This window comes from Rana temporaria, chromosome 13 (genome assembly GCF_905171775.1).
Source record: "Rana temporaria chromosome 13, aRanTem1.1, whole genome shotgun sequence".
NCBI lineage: Eukaryota > Metazoa > Chordata > Amphibia > Anura > Ranidae > Rana > Rana temporaria.
Genome location: NC_053501.1, coordinates 26,307,131 through 26,322,186, shown reverse-complemented (window position 1 = coordinate 26,322,186; position 15,056 = coordinate 26,307,131). Strand labels below are relative to the sequence as shown.

The 15,056-nt window shown below is 44.8% G+C and overlaps 1 protein-coding gene across 4 annotated transcripts in view; it reads left to right on the top strand.

The window, feature by feature from the left end:
• INF2 (inverted formin 2) overlaps window positions 1-15,056 on the top strand; it is a 111,940-nt gene that overhangs the window by 31,961 nt on the left and 64,923 nt on the right. For all 4 annotated transcript variants that reach the window (XM_040332326.1, XM_040332325.1, XM_040332327.1 and 1 more), the window contains exons 2-3: window positions 4,398-4,806; window positions 6,167-6,282. In XM_040332326.1, coding sequence (XP_040188260.1) covers window positions 4,398-4,806; window positions 6,167-6,282 — 525 coding nt within the window. The remainder of the gene's footprint in view (window positions 1-4,397; window positions 4,807-6,166; window positions 6,283-15,056) is intronic.

Genomic DNA, 15,056 nt, shown 5'->3' with positions numbered 1-15,056 from the left:
GGCGTATCAGTAGATACGCCGGCGTACTCGCTCTGAGGATCTGCCCCTATGACTATATTATTTTTATTTTTCAATTTTTTCCCCCACAAAAGCAGAATTACTCTTTAAAGCATAACTGAAGGCAAAATTTCAAAAGGGACACTAGTCCCCCTGTACTCTATCCAAAGTGATTGTTTTGCCTTTAGTTCCACTTTAATGCACAGCATTCAGAGATTACTTTTTTGTATGACAGGCTGTTGCAACACACTGCATGTGCAATGTAGTGCACCACAGTGGGGGTACGTTGCTGCTGCTGTAATAGTGGGTTTGGGTGCCTGGCTGACATGCTAATTCAATGGCTGCTCTGGAACAAGTATGTAGATGAAGAGTTATGGCTTTTCAACATGTTCAGATCAGTGACACCAAAGACAGCCAGACAACTACTCTTATTAGGAGGGAGTGATCCAATGGCAGCCCTGTATTTTTTTTCCATACAGATTTCCTTGGATCTACGGGACCCAAAACTCACCGCACATAACATGAATTCTGATAGGCTGTGTAATTGATCCCTAGAAAATGTGGCATGGATCCCTGGAGAATCTAGACTTGATCTCTGGTCTTGATGGTTGAACCAGACCCGAGTACAATGTAATGTCTACTGAGCAGTGACTCATCCCTTATTTGGATGGCTAAGTAGTTCAGTCAGACAATGGGAGCTCCAAAGCAAGCTTCTCTCCTGTGTTATATCTTTAGCTAGCCCTTAGTGCTTTGGGAATGCCAGTGCTCAGCTCAGTGTACATTTGTCAATGAGAATATGAATAGGCAGGTAAGCAAAAGAGACATGGTGTTGATTGACTAAAACTGGAAGAGGGCAAAATGTGGTGCAGCTGATCATGGTAGCCAATCGGCTTCTAACTTCAGATTGTTAAAGCGGACTTCCACCCAAAAATGAAACTTACACTTTTTGGAATCCCCCCCCCCCCCTCCGGTGTCACATTTGGCACCTTTCAGGGGGGGAGGAGGGAGCAGATACCTATATAATACAGGTATTTTGCTCCCACTTCCGGGCATAGATAGCCGAGCCACCCGCGTCTATCTATGCCACGTCCGGTGCCTCCTCCGCCCCCCCCCCCGCTGTCTTTTGGGAGACACACAGGTCCCAGAATACAGCAGGGACCAGTGGGATTGCGCAGCACGAGTCGCGCATGCGCAGTAGGGAACCAGAAAGTGAAGCCGCAAGGCTCCACTTCCTGATTCCCTTACCAAAGATGGCGGCAGCAGCACGTGTCGACATTGCTGGCACCCTGGACAGGTAAGTGTCCTTTTTTTAATCCAAATTCAAATACTGTAGCTGCTGACTTTAAAAAAAGTAAAAAATTTGACAAAGAAAAACCTGGAAGCTGATTGGTTTCTATGCATCCAAATTTCCACTTTAAGATTGGAGATAAAGCTGGCAAGAATGTTCCTAGGAGGAGTCGGTGCTGTGTGTAACCTCTGCATGATTTGGCCGCTGTTTACCAGCTGTATTTAGTGCGAGAAAGAATGGCATGGAAATACACAGCGATTGTTATGGGACAATACCCCGACTGTGCGCGGCTCTATGCTGAGCTCAGGGTCAGCCTCAATGTACAAGTGTAATGTCATGCTCCACAAAGCCAGAGAGAGAAAAGAAACACAAAAACATTGTTGTGGTTCTTTTAAATGCAAAGAGATTTCTCACGGGTCTGCTGAGTCAAGGCACATAAATATAGTATAGAAAAGTAACCTGCTGCTTAAAGGGAAACTATAGTGGTATATTCTGGAATCAAACATTTTGTGTTCTTTTTGTATACCTGAATAATGCAGCAAAAGATCTGTGGTGGGTGTGTTTGGGAACACCTCTTGTTGGGAAGTAGAATGAAGGTGTTCTCAGATCACCACCAGATTACAGGCAAACTGGATTGGGTGGGCCGGTGCACTACAGGTATGCATGGATGAAATATTGACCATTTCAATTAAAATTCAATTCAATATTTGATCATTCATCTTCGCCTGTCAAAGCTGATAAGAATAGACACCTAACTGTTTAGGGCAGCCCTCGAAATTTCCACTCGCCTACTCGCATTAGGGGAGTGGGAATTAGCTGAAGGCGAGTATGGAGCCGCATTGGAGGGAGGGGGCGGGCACCGGCTGGCAGGTGGGGTTGAATAGAAGCCGATTATCCTCCCAGCCTCCGCCCCCCGTCATTCTCTTAGGGCCTGGCATACAGCGGGAATTGGCAAAGAACTATATGAGGTGGGGACGGGGGTGGGGAGGAGGGTTGGGCGGGAGCTACCAAAGTTTACTTTTCCTATTCTGGTGATTGGTTAAGCAGAATGCCTAGCAACCAATCACCAGCTTGTTAATAGGAAAAGTTAACTTTGAAGCTCCGGCTCCCCTGTCCAGTGCTGTGCTCTGCTGCACGTCTCTCTGCATCCTAAATCAGTAAAAGAGTCATTCGTTGGTTTTAATTTTTTTTAATGCTATATTTAATATAGCATTAAAATATTTACTTAACAAGGCAATAATGATGTGTACAGTATAGCAGCCAATCTTATTTTATTTATCAGAGTCAGATCAATGAAATATGCTTTATGTTGTTAATATTTATTTTTGTAACTTAATTCTGCATAAAACATTTAACAGTGTCATTTCATGAGATAATTTACAAGGGCGTGTTTAGGGGCGGAATAATGGGGGTGGGGCAGGGTAGGGGTTGGGTGGGGCAACTGGTGGCGAGTAACTCGTAAGGCTTGGCTAGTAGCTCAAGATTTTAAGTTTTTTTTGGGGGGGTCATTAAAGCATCCAATGCATTTCGGAAGATATACCACCTCCCCTTTATCAGGGTTCCAACACATTTCGAAAGCTACACTTCTCCTCCCTCATCAGGACTCAACACAGGATAAAGCTTGTATGGACTCAGTGAAAACAGTGGGCCATATTCCCGTAGATTTTGGGCGGGCGGCGCGTAAGCCATTTACACTCCGCTGCCCCAACCTACAGGAGCAAGTGCTGTATTCCCCAAACACTTGCTCCGTAGTTTGGGGCGGCGTAGTGTAATTGGCCCGGCGTATCCCCACGTAAATCCAAGGGGGCGGCTTGTATTTAAATTAAGCGCGCCCCCGATTCGAACGAACTGCGCATGCGCCGGGTTTAAAATAGCCCAGTGCGCATGCTCCAGTTCTCGGCGTAAAACGTCAATGACGCCGACGTGTGCGTCATTGACGTAAAGTCGTATTCAAGAACGACTTAGGGAAACGACGTACCCGACAGGAAAAGACGACGCGGACCCAACGCCATACTTAACATGGCGTACGTGGGACTGGCGTAAGGTTACCCCTCATATAGCAGGGGTAAACTTACGCTTACGCAAACGACGTTAGCGATGGTTACGCGACGCAAATTCGTTCGGGAATCGGCGTATCGGGCTCATTTGCATAAACAAATGAGACCTGAACGTAAACGCCACCTAGCGGCCGGCTGGGTAATCACATTTAAGATCCGACAGTGTAAGTGACTTACACATGTCAGATCTTAAGCGTATCTATGCGAAAATGATTCTAAGAATCACTTGCATAGATACGCGGGCCAAAAAAGAGAGATACGACGGAGTATCCTGAGATACTCCATCGTAACTATACTCAGAATATGGCCCAGTAACTTTTACAGATCTGTATAAGAACCTGTATTGAACTCCTTACATGGAGGAACAACCTAATAGATATTTCTGAGTGGGTTCCTGGTGAAGGAGGTGTGGTATTGTTAATTCAATCAAGCAAACTGAAGTTCATATAAAAAGTTTGTTGGTAATTGACAATATATGCTTGTAATTTTGAAAATTTAATAAACAAATTTGACAAAAAAAAAAAGTTTGTTGGTATTATGTTATGTTCTAGAATTTGTGGTGTATATACTCAGATACATATCTAGACATAATTATTCATCAGTGTTACTATGTTTTAGATGTGTAGCCCTGATGAAGGGGGAGCAATGTTGGCCCTGAAACATGTTGGCAGTTTTTATAACTTTGTTTTACCAACAATTAAAATTTTCTTGGACCATTTTATCTGGGTTTGGTCTGGCACTTCTTGCTCTATTTCTGTGGTTTGAGTTTTTCTTGAGAAACGCACAAAGAGGATATTGGTTAGAGTCAAAAGAGCTAGAATTTGCTTAGTGATACTCCCACAGCTGTCATTTGAACTTTTTTTTTTCACGGCCATCCAAAAACCTTCAAAGTACGCCCAGGATTACATTTTTGCTACGATATTAGACAGAATACCCAGCATGAATATGTAACAAGCATGACATTTATATCATGGAAATCTATAAGCACAAATACAAATTTTAAATGAGTTCTTCATATTGGCTATATTATTTATATGTCTGCTTTCTCCCTCTAGGAAAAACTACCAAAAATGTCTCTTAGCAAAGAAGGCGCCCATAAGAAATGGGTGAGCCTAAAAGAAAAGCTGTCACCTCAAGAGTCGGACCAAAGTGAGGCCAACTTAGAGAATGCGGATCCTGAACTTTGTATTCGTCTTCTCCAAATCCCATCTGTGGTGAACTATTCTGGCCTGAAGAAGAGACTGGAGAGTAGTGATGACCAATGGATGGTTCAGTTCCTGGAGCTCAGTGGTCTGGATCTTCTACTTGAGGCCTTGGACAGGCTGTCAGGCAGGGGAGTGTCAAGAATCTCTGATGCTCTTCTACAACTTACTTGTATAAACTGTGTCCGAACACTAATGAATTCCCATAAGGGGATTGAATATATTGTCAATAATGAAGGTTATGTCAGAAAGCTTTCTCAAGGTGAGCTTGTCATATGTACCTTGGTTTGTTCCAATGCCATTCCATCTTTAGCCTCATCTAAAATAACTATATAATGGACTAACATGCGTGCTAAGTAATGTGTAAAGGTAACATTTTCAGGTATTTTTTTCCACTCCCCCTAACTATGTCTAATGCCGCGTACACACGATCAGAAATTCCGACAAGAAAAGTTTGATGTGCGATTTTGGTCGGAAATTCCGACCGTGTGTAGGCTCCATCTGACTTTTTCTGTCGGAATTTTCAACAGCAAATATTTGAGAGCTGGTTCTCAATTTTTCCGACGGGAACATTTCTTGAAGAAATAATTTCGGACGGCTGCACTTTCAAAAATCCTTTTATTGAAGCTTCATATGACAAGTGGTTGACAGATGGAGCAGTCCACAATTCAACGCATGCTCGGAATCATTGAACTTAATTTTCTCGACTCGTCGTAGTGTTGTACGTCATCGCGTTCGGAAATTTTAGACAAGATTTGTGTGACTGTGTGCGTGCAACACAAGTTTCAGCCAAAATTCAGTTGGAAAAAAATCCACGGTCAGAATTTCCGACTTGTCATGCGACTTTGGCCGCCAAAGTCACATGACAAGTTGCGGCCCAATCTTTTCAATGGCACCCCTCCTGATCGATCTAACTTTCCCTTAATTTGCAGGGATTCCCTATCACTTCCTGTTTGACTATGGCACAGGAAGTGAAGGGAAATCTCCACAATGGGACACAGATGGAGAACTCTCCCTTACTCTATTCAAAATGAAAAAAAAAACCTTTGCCTATAGTTAACATGTTACTTCAATAGAAATTGATTAAATATTCAACTTTTGTCAAGCGGTGGAGCTCACACTAGGGTTGCCACCTCATCCCTTTAATGGATTTTTTCATCAGATATCCAATGAAGCTGACTTTCATCAGACTTGCCTACACACCATCAGTTAAAAATCCGTTTGTGTCAGAACGCAGTGACGTAAAACACAACGATGTGCTGAGAAAAATGAAGTTCAATGCTTCCGAGCATGCGTCGACTTGATTCTGAGCATGCGTGGATTTTTAACCGATGGACTTGCCCACAGACGATCGTTTTTTTCTATCGTTTTTTTAACCATCAGATCATTTTAAAACAGGTTCTAAGTTTTTTCATCGATGTGAAAAAAAACAATGAGGCCCACACACGATCGGTTCGTCGGATGAAAACGGTCCATCAGACCGTTTTCATCAGACAAACTGATCGTGTGTACAGGGCATAACAGTTCCCATTTTATAGCCTTTTAGTTACATATGTGAATAATTACTCCTCTTCATTGGTATTACCCCATAGAGACTTGATTGTATTTGTATTCCTATATAGCTCTGGACACATCCAATGTCATGGTGAAAAAACAAGTGTTTGAACTGATAGCAGCCTTATGTATCTACTCGCCGGAGGGACATGCCTTGGCTTTGGATTCACTCGAGCATTATAAGGTAAATAATTCTGTTGATTGACAATCTGAACCCTTCAACTGCCTGCCGATTAGGAAATCCTTGCATTTCTTGTGTTCTCATTTTTCAGCCTTGTCCAGATATACAGGGCCATATTCCCGTAGATTGTAGGCGGGCGGCGCGTAAGCCATTTACACTACGCCGCCCCAACCTACAGGAGCAAGTGCTGTATTCCCCAAACACTTGCTCCGTAGTTTGGGGCGGCGTAGTGTATTTGGCCCGACGTATCCCCGTGTAAATCCAAGGGGGCGGCTTCTATTTAAATTAAGCGCGCCCCCGATTCTAACGAACTGCGCATGCGCCGGGCTTAAAATAGCCCAGTGCGCATGCTCCAGTTCTCGGTGTAAAACGTCAATGACGCCGACGTGTGCGTCATTGACGTAAAGTCGTATTCGCGGACGACTTAGTAAATGACATACCCGACGGGAAAACACGACGCGGACCCGACGCCATACTTAACATGGCCTACGTGGGACTGGCGTAAGGTTACCCCTCATATAGCAGGGGTAACCTTACCCCTACGCAAACGACGTTAGCGACGGTTACGCGATTTCGTTCGGGAATCGGCGTATCAGGCTCATTTGCATAAACAAATGAGACCTGAACGTAAACGCCACCTAGCGGCCGGCGGAGTAATTACATTTAAGATCCGACAGTGTAAGTGACTTACATATGTCGGATCTTAAGCGTATCTATGCGAAAATGATTCTAGGAATCACTCGCATAGATACACGGGCCAAAAATGAGAGATAAGATGGAGTATCCTGAGATACTCCATCGTAACTATACTCAGAATATGGCCCACTGTGTATATGATATGATAGGTAGCATCATGTAGAGAATGATAGAAGTGACCACATTGAACTACTAGCCGTTTACAGATGGTGCTTTCAGGACCACCTATGGCTCAGATTTCGGTTGATTTGAGTTGTCTTTGGGCAGTCTAAAGGCCCATACACACGATCAGACTTTTCGACAATAACGGTCCGACAGACCTGTTTTATCGGACAATCCGATCGTCTGTATGCTCCATCGGACAATTGTTGTTGCTTTTCAACGGACAAATGTTCGCTGTGCATGCTCTCAAACTTTTCGACAACAAATGTCCGATGGAAGATAATCCGATCGTGTGTACACAAGTTCATCGGACTAAAGTCCAAAGTACAAACACACATGCTCAGAACCAATGCTAAACATCAGCCAATAATAGCAGAAGTTGCCCAAAGGGTGGCGGTAAAGAGCTGGTGAAAGTTGGCGGAAAATGTTCTGCCGTGTGTATGCAGAACAAGTTCACGGCCAACGCCCATTCGGGCGTTACGCCGCTGTAACTTTGGGCGTAAGTTTCGTATGCAGAAAGAACTTGCGCCCTTAGTTATGGCGGCGTAACGTATGTGTGGCGGCGTAAGCCCGCCTAATTCAAATGGGGATATTGTGGGCGTGTTTTATTTAATTTTAAGATGACCCTGCGTTTTTTACTTTTTTTGAACGGCGCATGCGCCGTCCGTGAAATATCCCAGTGTGCATTGCTCCAAAGTACGCCGCAAGGACGTATTGGATTCGACGTGAACGTAAATTACGTCCAGCCCTATTCGCGAACGACTTACGCCAACAACGTAAAATTTTCAAAACTCGGCGCGGGAACGACGTCCATACTTAACATTAGCTACGCCTCATATAGTAGGGGTAACTATACGCCGAAAAAAGCCTAACGTAAACGACGTAAAAAAATGCGCCGGCGGGACGTACGTTTCTGAATCGGCGTAAATGCCTAATTAGCATATTCCTTGCGGAACTATACGGAAGCGCCACCTAGCGGCCAGCGTAAATATGCAGCCTAAGATACAACCGTGTAAGACACTTACGTCGGTCGGATCTTAGGGAAATCTATGCGTAACTGATTCTCTGAATCAGGCACATAGATACGACGGCCCGCACTCAGAGATACGACGGCGTATCAGGAGATACGCCGTCATATCTCCTATATGAATCCGGGCCAGTAAATATAAGGGGTCAGATCCTCAGAGCGAGTACGCCGGCGTCTACTGATACGCCGGCGTACTTTAAACTTACCCGCGTTGTATCTTTAGTTTGAATCCTCAAACCAAGATACGACGGCATCTGGGTTCGATCCGACAGGCTTCGTATGCCTTCGGATCTAAGATGCAATACTTCGGCGTCCGCTGGGTGGCGTTCACGTCGTTTTCAGCATCGGGTATGCAAATTAGCTATTTCCGACGATCCACGAACGTACGAGCGGCCGGCGCATTCCTTTACGTTGTCTCTAGTCGGCTTTTTCCGGCGTATAGTTAAAGCTGGTATTTTGCGGCGTATAGTTAGACTTGCCATGTTAAGTATGGCCGTCGTTCCCGCGTCGAAATTTGAATTTTTTTTTTTGTGTAAGTCGTCCGTGAATCGTAATGTACGTAAGTACCGTCTAAGTTAAAAAAAAATGACGTCCTAGCAAAGTCATTTAGCGCAATGCACGCCGGGAAATTTAGGGACGGCGCATGCGCAGTTTATTCGGCGTGGGGACGCGATTCATTTAAATGAAACCCGCCCCCTAATCGCCAATTTGAATTCCGTCGCCAGAGATACACTACGCCGCCATAACTTACGGCGCAAATTCTTTGAGGATTCAAAGCAGCCAAAAGAAAGTTACAGCGGCGTAGCGTATCTCACATACGCTGCGCCAATCTATTTCTATGTGGATCTGGCCCAAGATATTCATAGCAAATAATTTTCATTATTCTGATTAGAGAGGAAAAAAAACTATGCATGTGTATGTAGTACATATACCTTATTCCTGATCATAATAAAATAAATACAAACACAACCTGCATAGACTACACATCTTTCAATCAGGAAGCACAGCATGAATATGTAATGGGCATATTAAGCCGCCCTGTCTACGTATGTGTTTATGTGTTTATGTGTTTATGTATCTACAAATTATAGACCGAGAGAAATGATTCTCGCATTTTGTATAACATCCTTCTCTTTATAAAACATTTATTTCCAGCCCGGCGCTTTCTTTGTTTCCGCATGCGATGTCTGTGTACTGTATAAATAGCTGTACACAGAGGAGCAGAGCTAAAGCAGCATAACATGAATAAATGAATTAACAAATTTATTATGTTACTGCTTATTATGCTCTATAAATTGAAACCTGGGATTACTCAACGCAATCTAATTAAATGCAACATGTGTTTTGATTCATAAATTTCGCTTTTTTTTGTTCTGCGCTGGGATTCGGTGAAATCTGCAAGACAGAACAAACAAAGCGTCTGACAGCCATTGGGAATGAATGTTTGTAGAAGACTTTTTTTTTTTACAATGACTTCACCCAACGTCCTCAGATAGGAAAGAGGGACACCTATTGGCAGGGCCGCCATCAGGAATTAAGGGGCCCCTTACACAGCTTCAGGCATGGGCCCCCTGGAGAAGAGAACTGGGGGGGGGGGGGGCGGATGGGGGAGCTGCCGCCTGAAATTGAGAAGCGGGGAGGCTGCCACGAATTGAGAAGCGGGGGGGGGGGGCATTTACAAAAAAATAAGCAATAAAGAAAAATATATGTAAAAAAGGGGGTAGCCATCCGGGGCCCTGGGGACCAGATGGCAACCCCCCTTTAATAAAAAGAAAAAAAGAAAATATATATATATATAAAAAATATATATTTAAAATTATTTATTTTTAAAATGGGGGGGTTGCCATCTGGGGCCCTGGGGACCTCTGGGCCCTTTAATATATATATAAAAAAAATTATATAAAAAAAAAATAAAAAACATTTATAAAAAAAGGGGGGTTGCCATCCGGGGCCCTCTGGGCCCTTTAATAATAATAATAATAATAATAATAATAATAATAATAATAATAATAATATTATAATATATATATAAAAAATAAAATAAATAAAAATATATATAAAAAAATATTTTTTTTTTTTTATAAAAAAGGGGGGGGGGTTGTCATCCAGGGCCATGGGGATCTCTGGGCCCCTGGGGATCTCTGGACCCCTAAAAAAAAAAAATGGCCCTTTAATAAAAAATAAAAATATATTAAAAAATATATATATTTTTTTTATAAAAAAAAAATAAAAAAAGGGGGGTTGCCATCTGGGCCCCTGGGAACCTCCGGGCCCCTTACAGGTGTACTGCCTGTACCCCCCTGATGGCGGCCCTGCCTATTGGCACAAATTATGCAGGTACAGAACTCGCTGCCACCCCCACTGCACCCCAGTGTCATAGGTCATAAACCCCCAACTTTTGACCACTGAACACTTCTTTTGTGTTGCGGTAGGTTATTGATGATGCGTTATTTTGCCCCTTACCATGCATTTGTTTTGAATAGACTGGCAACAACCACAAGGAAAGTTTAACCACTTAAGGACGACCTGCGCACGACTATATACGTCCTCTTTTTGAAGAGGGATACCTCGGTAACGGCAGCAGCTGCTGCCACAACAGAGATATCTATCTCTTCAGGCGCCGGTCCTGTAAACAATAATGGTGGTCTCCGCGGCGGATTCACAGCGAGGTCACCGTTATCGGCGGCAGGAGAGGGGGCCCCTCCCGCCACACTCCCGTGCCCTCCACCGCTTACCGGAGCCGTCGGCAGAGGCGGAGGCGATCGGGTCCTTCTTCCTGCTTGCAATGGATACCAGTGAGAGCAAGATGGCCCCCACCCGTCTCCATAACATAGCAGGGCGGAAGCAGCGTCAAAACGCCACTTCTGCCACTTCCGCCCATACGTTTAAGGCCGCGTACACGCGACCGAACATGTCTGCTGAAACTGGTCCGCGGACCAGTTTCAGCAGACATGTTCGGTCGTGTGTACGGCCGATCGGACAGGATTCCAGCGTACATTTGCCCGCCAGACCGTTTTCGAGCGGACAAATGTTTCTAAACTTGCTTAGAAACATGCCCGCTGGAATCCTGTCCGTCGGACATGTTCGGTCGGCTGTACAGACTTACCGTACATGTCCGAGCGCCCGCCATCCCTCGCATGCGTCGAATGACTTTGACGCATGCGTGGAAGCATTGACCTTTCAGCGTCGCGCACGTAGCCGCGTCATCGTCGCGGCGACGGCGCGAACACGTCACCGCGCTGTCTGTCCGCGCGGATTGTCTCTCATTTCTGTATGATGGTGTGTTCAGCCATCATACAGAAATCTCCGGGCGGGCATGTCTGCTGAAAACGGTACGGTGGACATGTTTGCCCGTGTGTACAAGGCCTTAAAGAGACAATTTTGTAATTTTTTCAAATGACATCTTTTTTTTTATTTATTTTTTATTGCATTTTAGCCCATATATGAGATCTGAGGTCTTTTTGAGCGCAAATCTCATATTAAGAAGGACCTGTCATGCTTTTTTCTATTATAAGGGATGAAAAAACTGCTTCCAGGTTTTTTTTGTCAAAGTTTATTTGAACAAGCTGAAGTTAGAAGCTGGCTACCATGCAAAGCTACACCATATTTTGCACTCTCCAGTTTCAGTAAATCAACCCCAATGTATCCTTGTTCTGTAGCCTTCATGAATACCACATCACATATTCCAGGAGGCAGCAGTCGCGGGGCACTCACAATGGTGTTTGGGTTGATCTAACGCATGTTACTGGGGCCAGGTGCCTAAACCCAGAAGAGGCAGCTGGTTCCTAATGACTAAGGAGGACCAAGGTGAGACCAACGGCTTGCAGAAGGACAACACTGAATTTGTTGTTCAGGTGAGTATGTGAAGTAAAGTTTATTCTTTAAAGCCGAGTTCCTGGAATTCAGCTCTTTTGTAAAAAAAATGAAGGCACATTAAAATTAAGGACGTGCATGATATCTCATGAATATCTCTATTATTTATATCTGACAGGTATATAGTACTCCCAGAATAAAGCTATCAATGTAGTTCAGGGAGCCTGACCTTGATTCTTCAGGTCTAAGCATCTTCAACAGTAAAGTCGCTGCAGCTGTTATTCCTCCCCTTTTGTCCACCTGCCCATTCACAGAAGCCTTTGTATTATGTGAACTTATTCATAAAATACAAAGGCTTCTCTAAATGGGCAGCAAGGAAAGGTCAGGCACAGCTTCCCTGTATGCCTCTCTCTTCTCTCACATCCCTGAGTGTCTTGCATATCCTCCTGCAGAGCCATAAATCTATCAGATATAAATAAATAGGATAAGTTCAGGAGATGTTGTGCACCTCCTTGGACTTAAATCCCAGTGTGCCTACGCTTGGTACAAAGTGGCTGAATTCCTGGATTTCAGCTTTAATCAACATAACTATGAAAATACAAAGTTTTGAATAGCGTGTAGAAGGATTGGTTTGGAGTGTGGAATAAAGTTTGGAATCTCATTCAGATTCTTATTGCTGTCCTTGTCCCTGCTGGGGAAATTTACTCTCCCTATTCGTTATAGGGACCATTGTCACCAAGGCACATAGTGTACCGAAATCCATGGGCTTAGCATCAGGGGTTGCAGGGGTTGCAACTGTGACCCCCCCCCCCTAGCTCCAGGGGGCCCCACAGCTCCCTGCTGTCATATTACATTTGATTTCCTCCACAAATTCCAAAGCTGGAGCCCGGCTCTGATCCACCTTGTGTCCCCCAGGGCCCAAGCCAAGTTCTATAATCCAGTAATCAGCTTCCAGTTTGCCTTCTCCCCAGTCCATACCCTTCCTCTACTCCTTATTGGCTGGGGTCATGTCATTACTAGGATGAGGGAGGGAGGGAGGCAAGGTCATGTCATTACTAGGATGGGGGGGGCGATGGTTTCTACAAAATATTATGAATTACCCTCTCAATATGTACATACATCTCTGAAATAACTCTTAAGCCACTCTGAGTATCTTGGCGCATATTGGGAGTATCTTGGTGCGCAGTGGAAGGGGCAGATAGTAGTGAGGGGCCCCAGGACAACTTTTGCATCAGGGCCCACAAACTTTAAGCTTCACCTCTGCCGAAATTCATTTTCAATTGTCACAGAACAAAATGGGAGAAAACATGTTCCTTTATGGACACCTGTTCTGGTCACAACTGTCCAAGGCCTCGTACACACGATCGGAATATCCAATGGGAAAAAGTCAGACGGGCTTTTTCCATCGGAATTTCCAACCCCTGTGTATGCCCCATCTGAGAAATTCCGATGAATTCCATCGGAGATTACATAGAGAACATGTTCTCTTTTCCTTTTTCCTCCGATGGAATCCCGATGTGAATTTGGTCGGACAAAGGTCCGATCGTGTGTACAGGGCATTTGAGGAAATTTCCTCTTGCTTTGGAGAGATTTGCTCTTCTAGGTTGAGCCGCCAGAACAGAAGTCAAAAGGAAATCTCCCCAATGGAACACAGACCTAAAAAACAAAAACTGATAAAGGGTTTTTATCCAAAACTGGAAAAAATTGTTGTGGATAGAACCACACTTTAAAGCTGAATAGTTATGTAGCGCCCCCTTGCTTTTTGCATGGGCACTACGCCTAAAGTTAGTGGGGAGTGGGAGAGTTACCTTGCTCCCATTCAGTGTTTACTTCAATTTTGGGACTTCTGTCGTTCCAGAAAGTCCACTGGGTCAGCCTGCGGACAGGGGGTGCAATGCCACCTCTGGCCGGCAGTTGGCGCCAGAGGGGTTCTGGCGGAGCAATTCTTCCCCAGCAGCCAATTGGAGGAGTTTATGCCTCGCTGGGGGAGGATATATCTGGGACAGGGGTCATGTGTTCGGGAGTCTTCGCGGGGTCCCCGTTCCAGGTGCGGTACCCACCTTCAGGGTACGCACATCCATGGACCCCGCCGGCGCGGCCCACCTGGTCAGAGCTGACCTCTGCATCGAACCTCATCCTGATGGGAGAAGGGACCTCAGCGTTTCACTGGGTTCCAAGGCCTGTTGACAGAATCCCAGTCTGGGATCGGGTGTCCGGACCACTGACAGGTATGCTTGCTGTCATCCGGGGACTCTTTATAGAAAAGCCGACTGGGAGGATTCTCTTTTCCTTATTCACCCAAGTCTTCTATTGAAATTGGCCCGTGGCAGGGGCCCTAGAGTCGGGTCTGTGAGATAGACCTGTTCCTCCCAGTATTATCCAGAAGTGGCGCTCCGGCTGCCAGGCCTATCAATGGGGTCTGTCCGGGGGCACTTTACCCACTCCGAGCAGAGTGGCGACGTGTAGCAAAGTTGGTTCTATACAGAGCAGTGTTGATTGCTCCGTTCTATATCCAGGCCTGATACAGCATGGTTCTATTTCTTCCTTCATCAACCTTGACCTTCCCAATGTGTGTTGATGTTGGCCGTGTTTGGCCTGGGCAATAAAGCATTGAAAACTCTTTATTGAATGTCTGCACCCCCACTCACTGCTGCTATTCTCACAGTTACACCCCTAGACACTGCCAGGTTAATTTGGTAGGCCGGTCCCAAATCAAACAGCGGCTCCTTCGGGGGTAGCGCTACAGTTGCATCCTTCCAAAGCCTAGTAATTTTTATCATATCTAGCTGGGGCTACTTCAGGAAAATGATCTGTGGCCTTGAATTAATGTCGCTTTTTTTTTTTGTGAAATATATTAATTTAAGCATAATGTCCGCTGGCTCGTAGTGTATTATCTAATTACAGTCACTACGTGCCGTTCTCCAAACCGCAGCTCCCTGAGCACACTTGTATGCAGAGTGACTTCTTCCCTTGTAAAATTATCATTTTTATTGTAATTGGTTTGCAGATATATACGCTGCTTGTTAATTAATTGGGGAATACTGCTCCGATGTCTATGTAAATTAGATATGGAATGTTA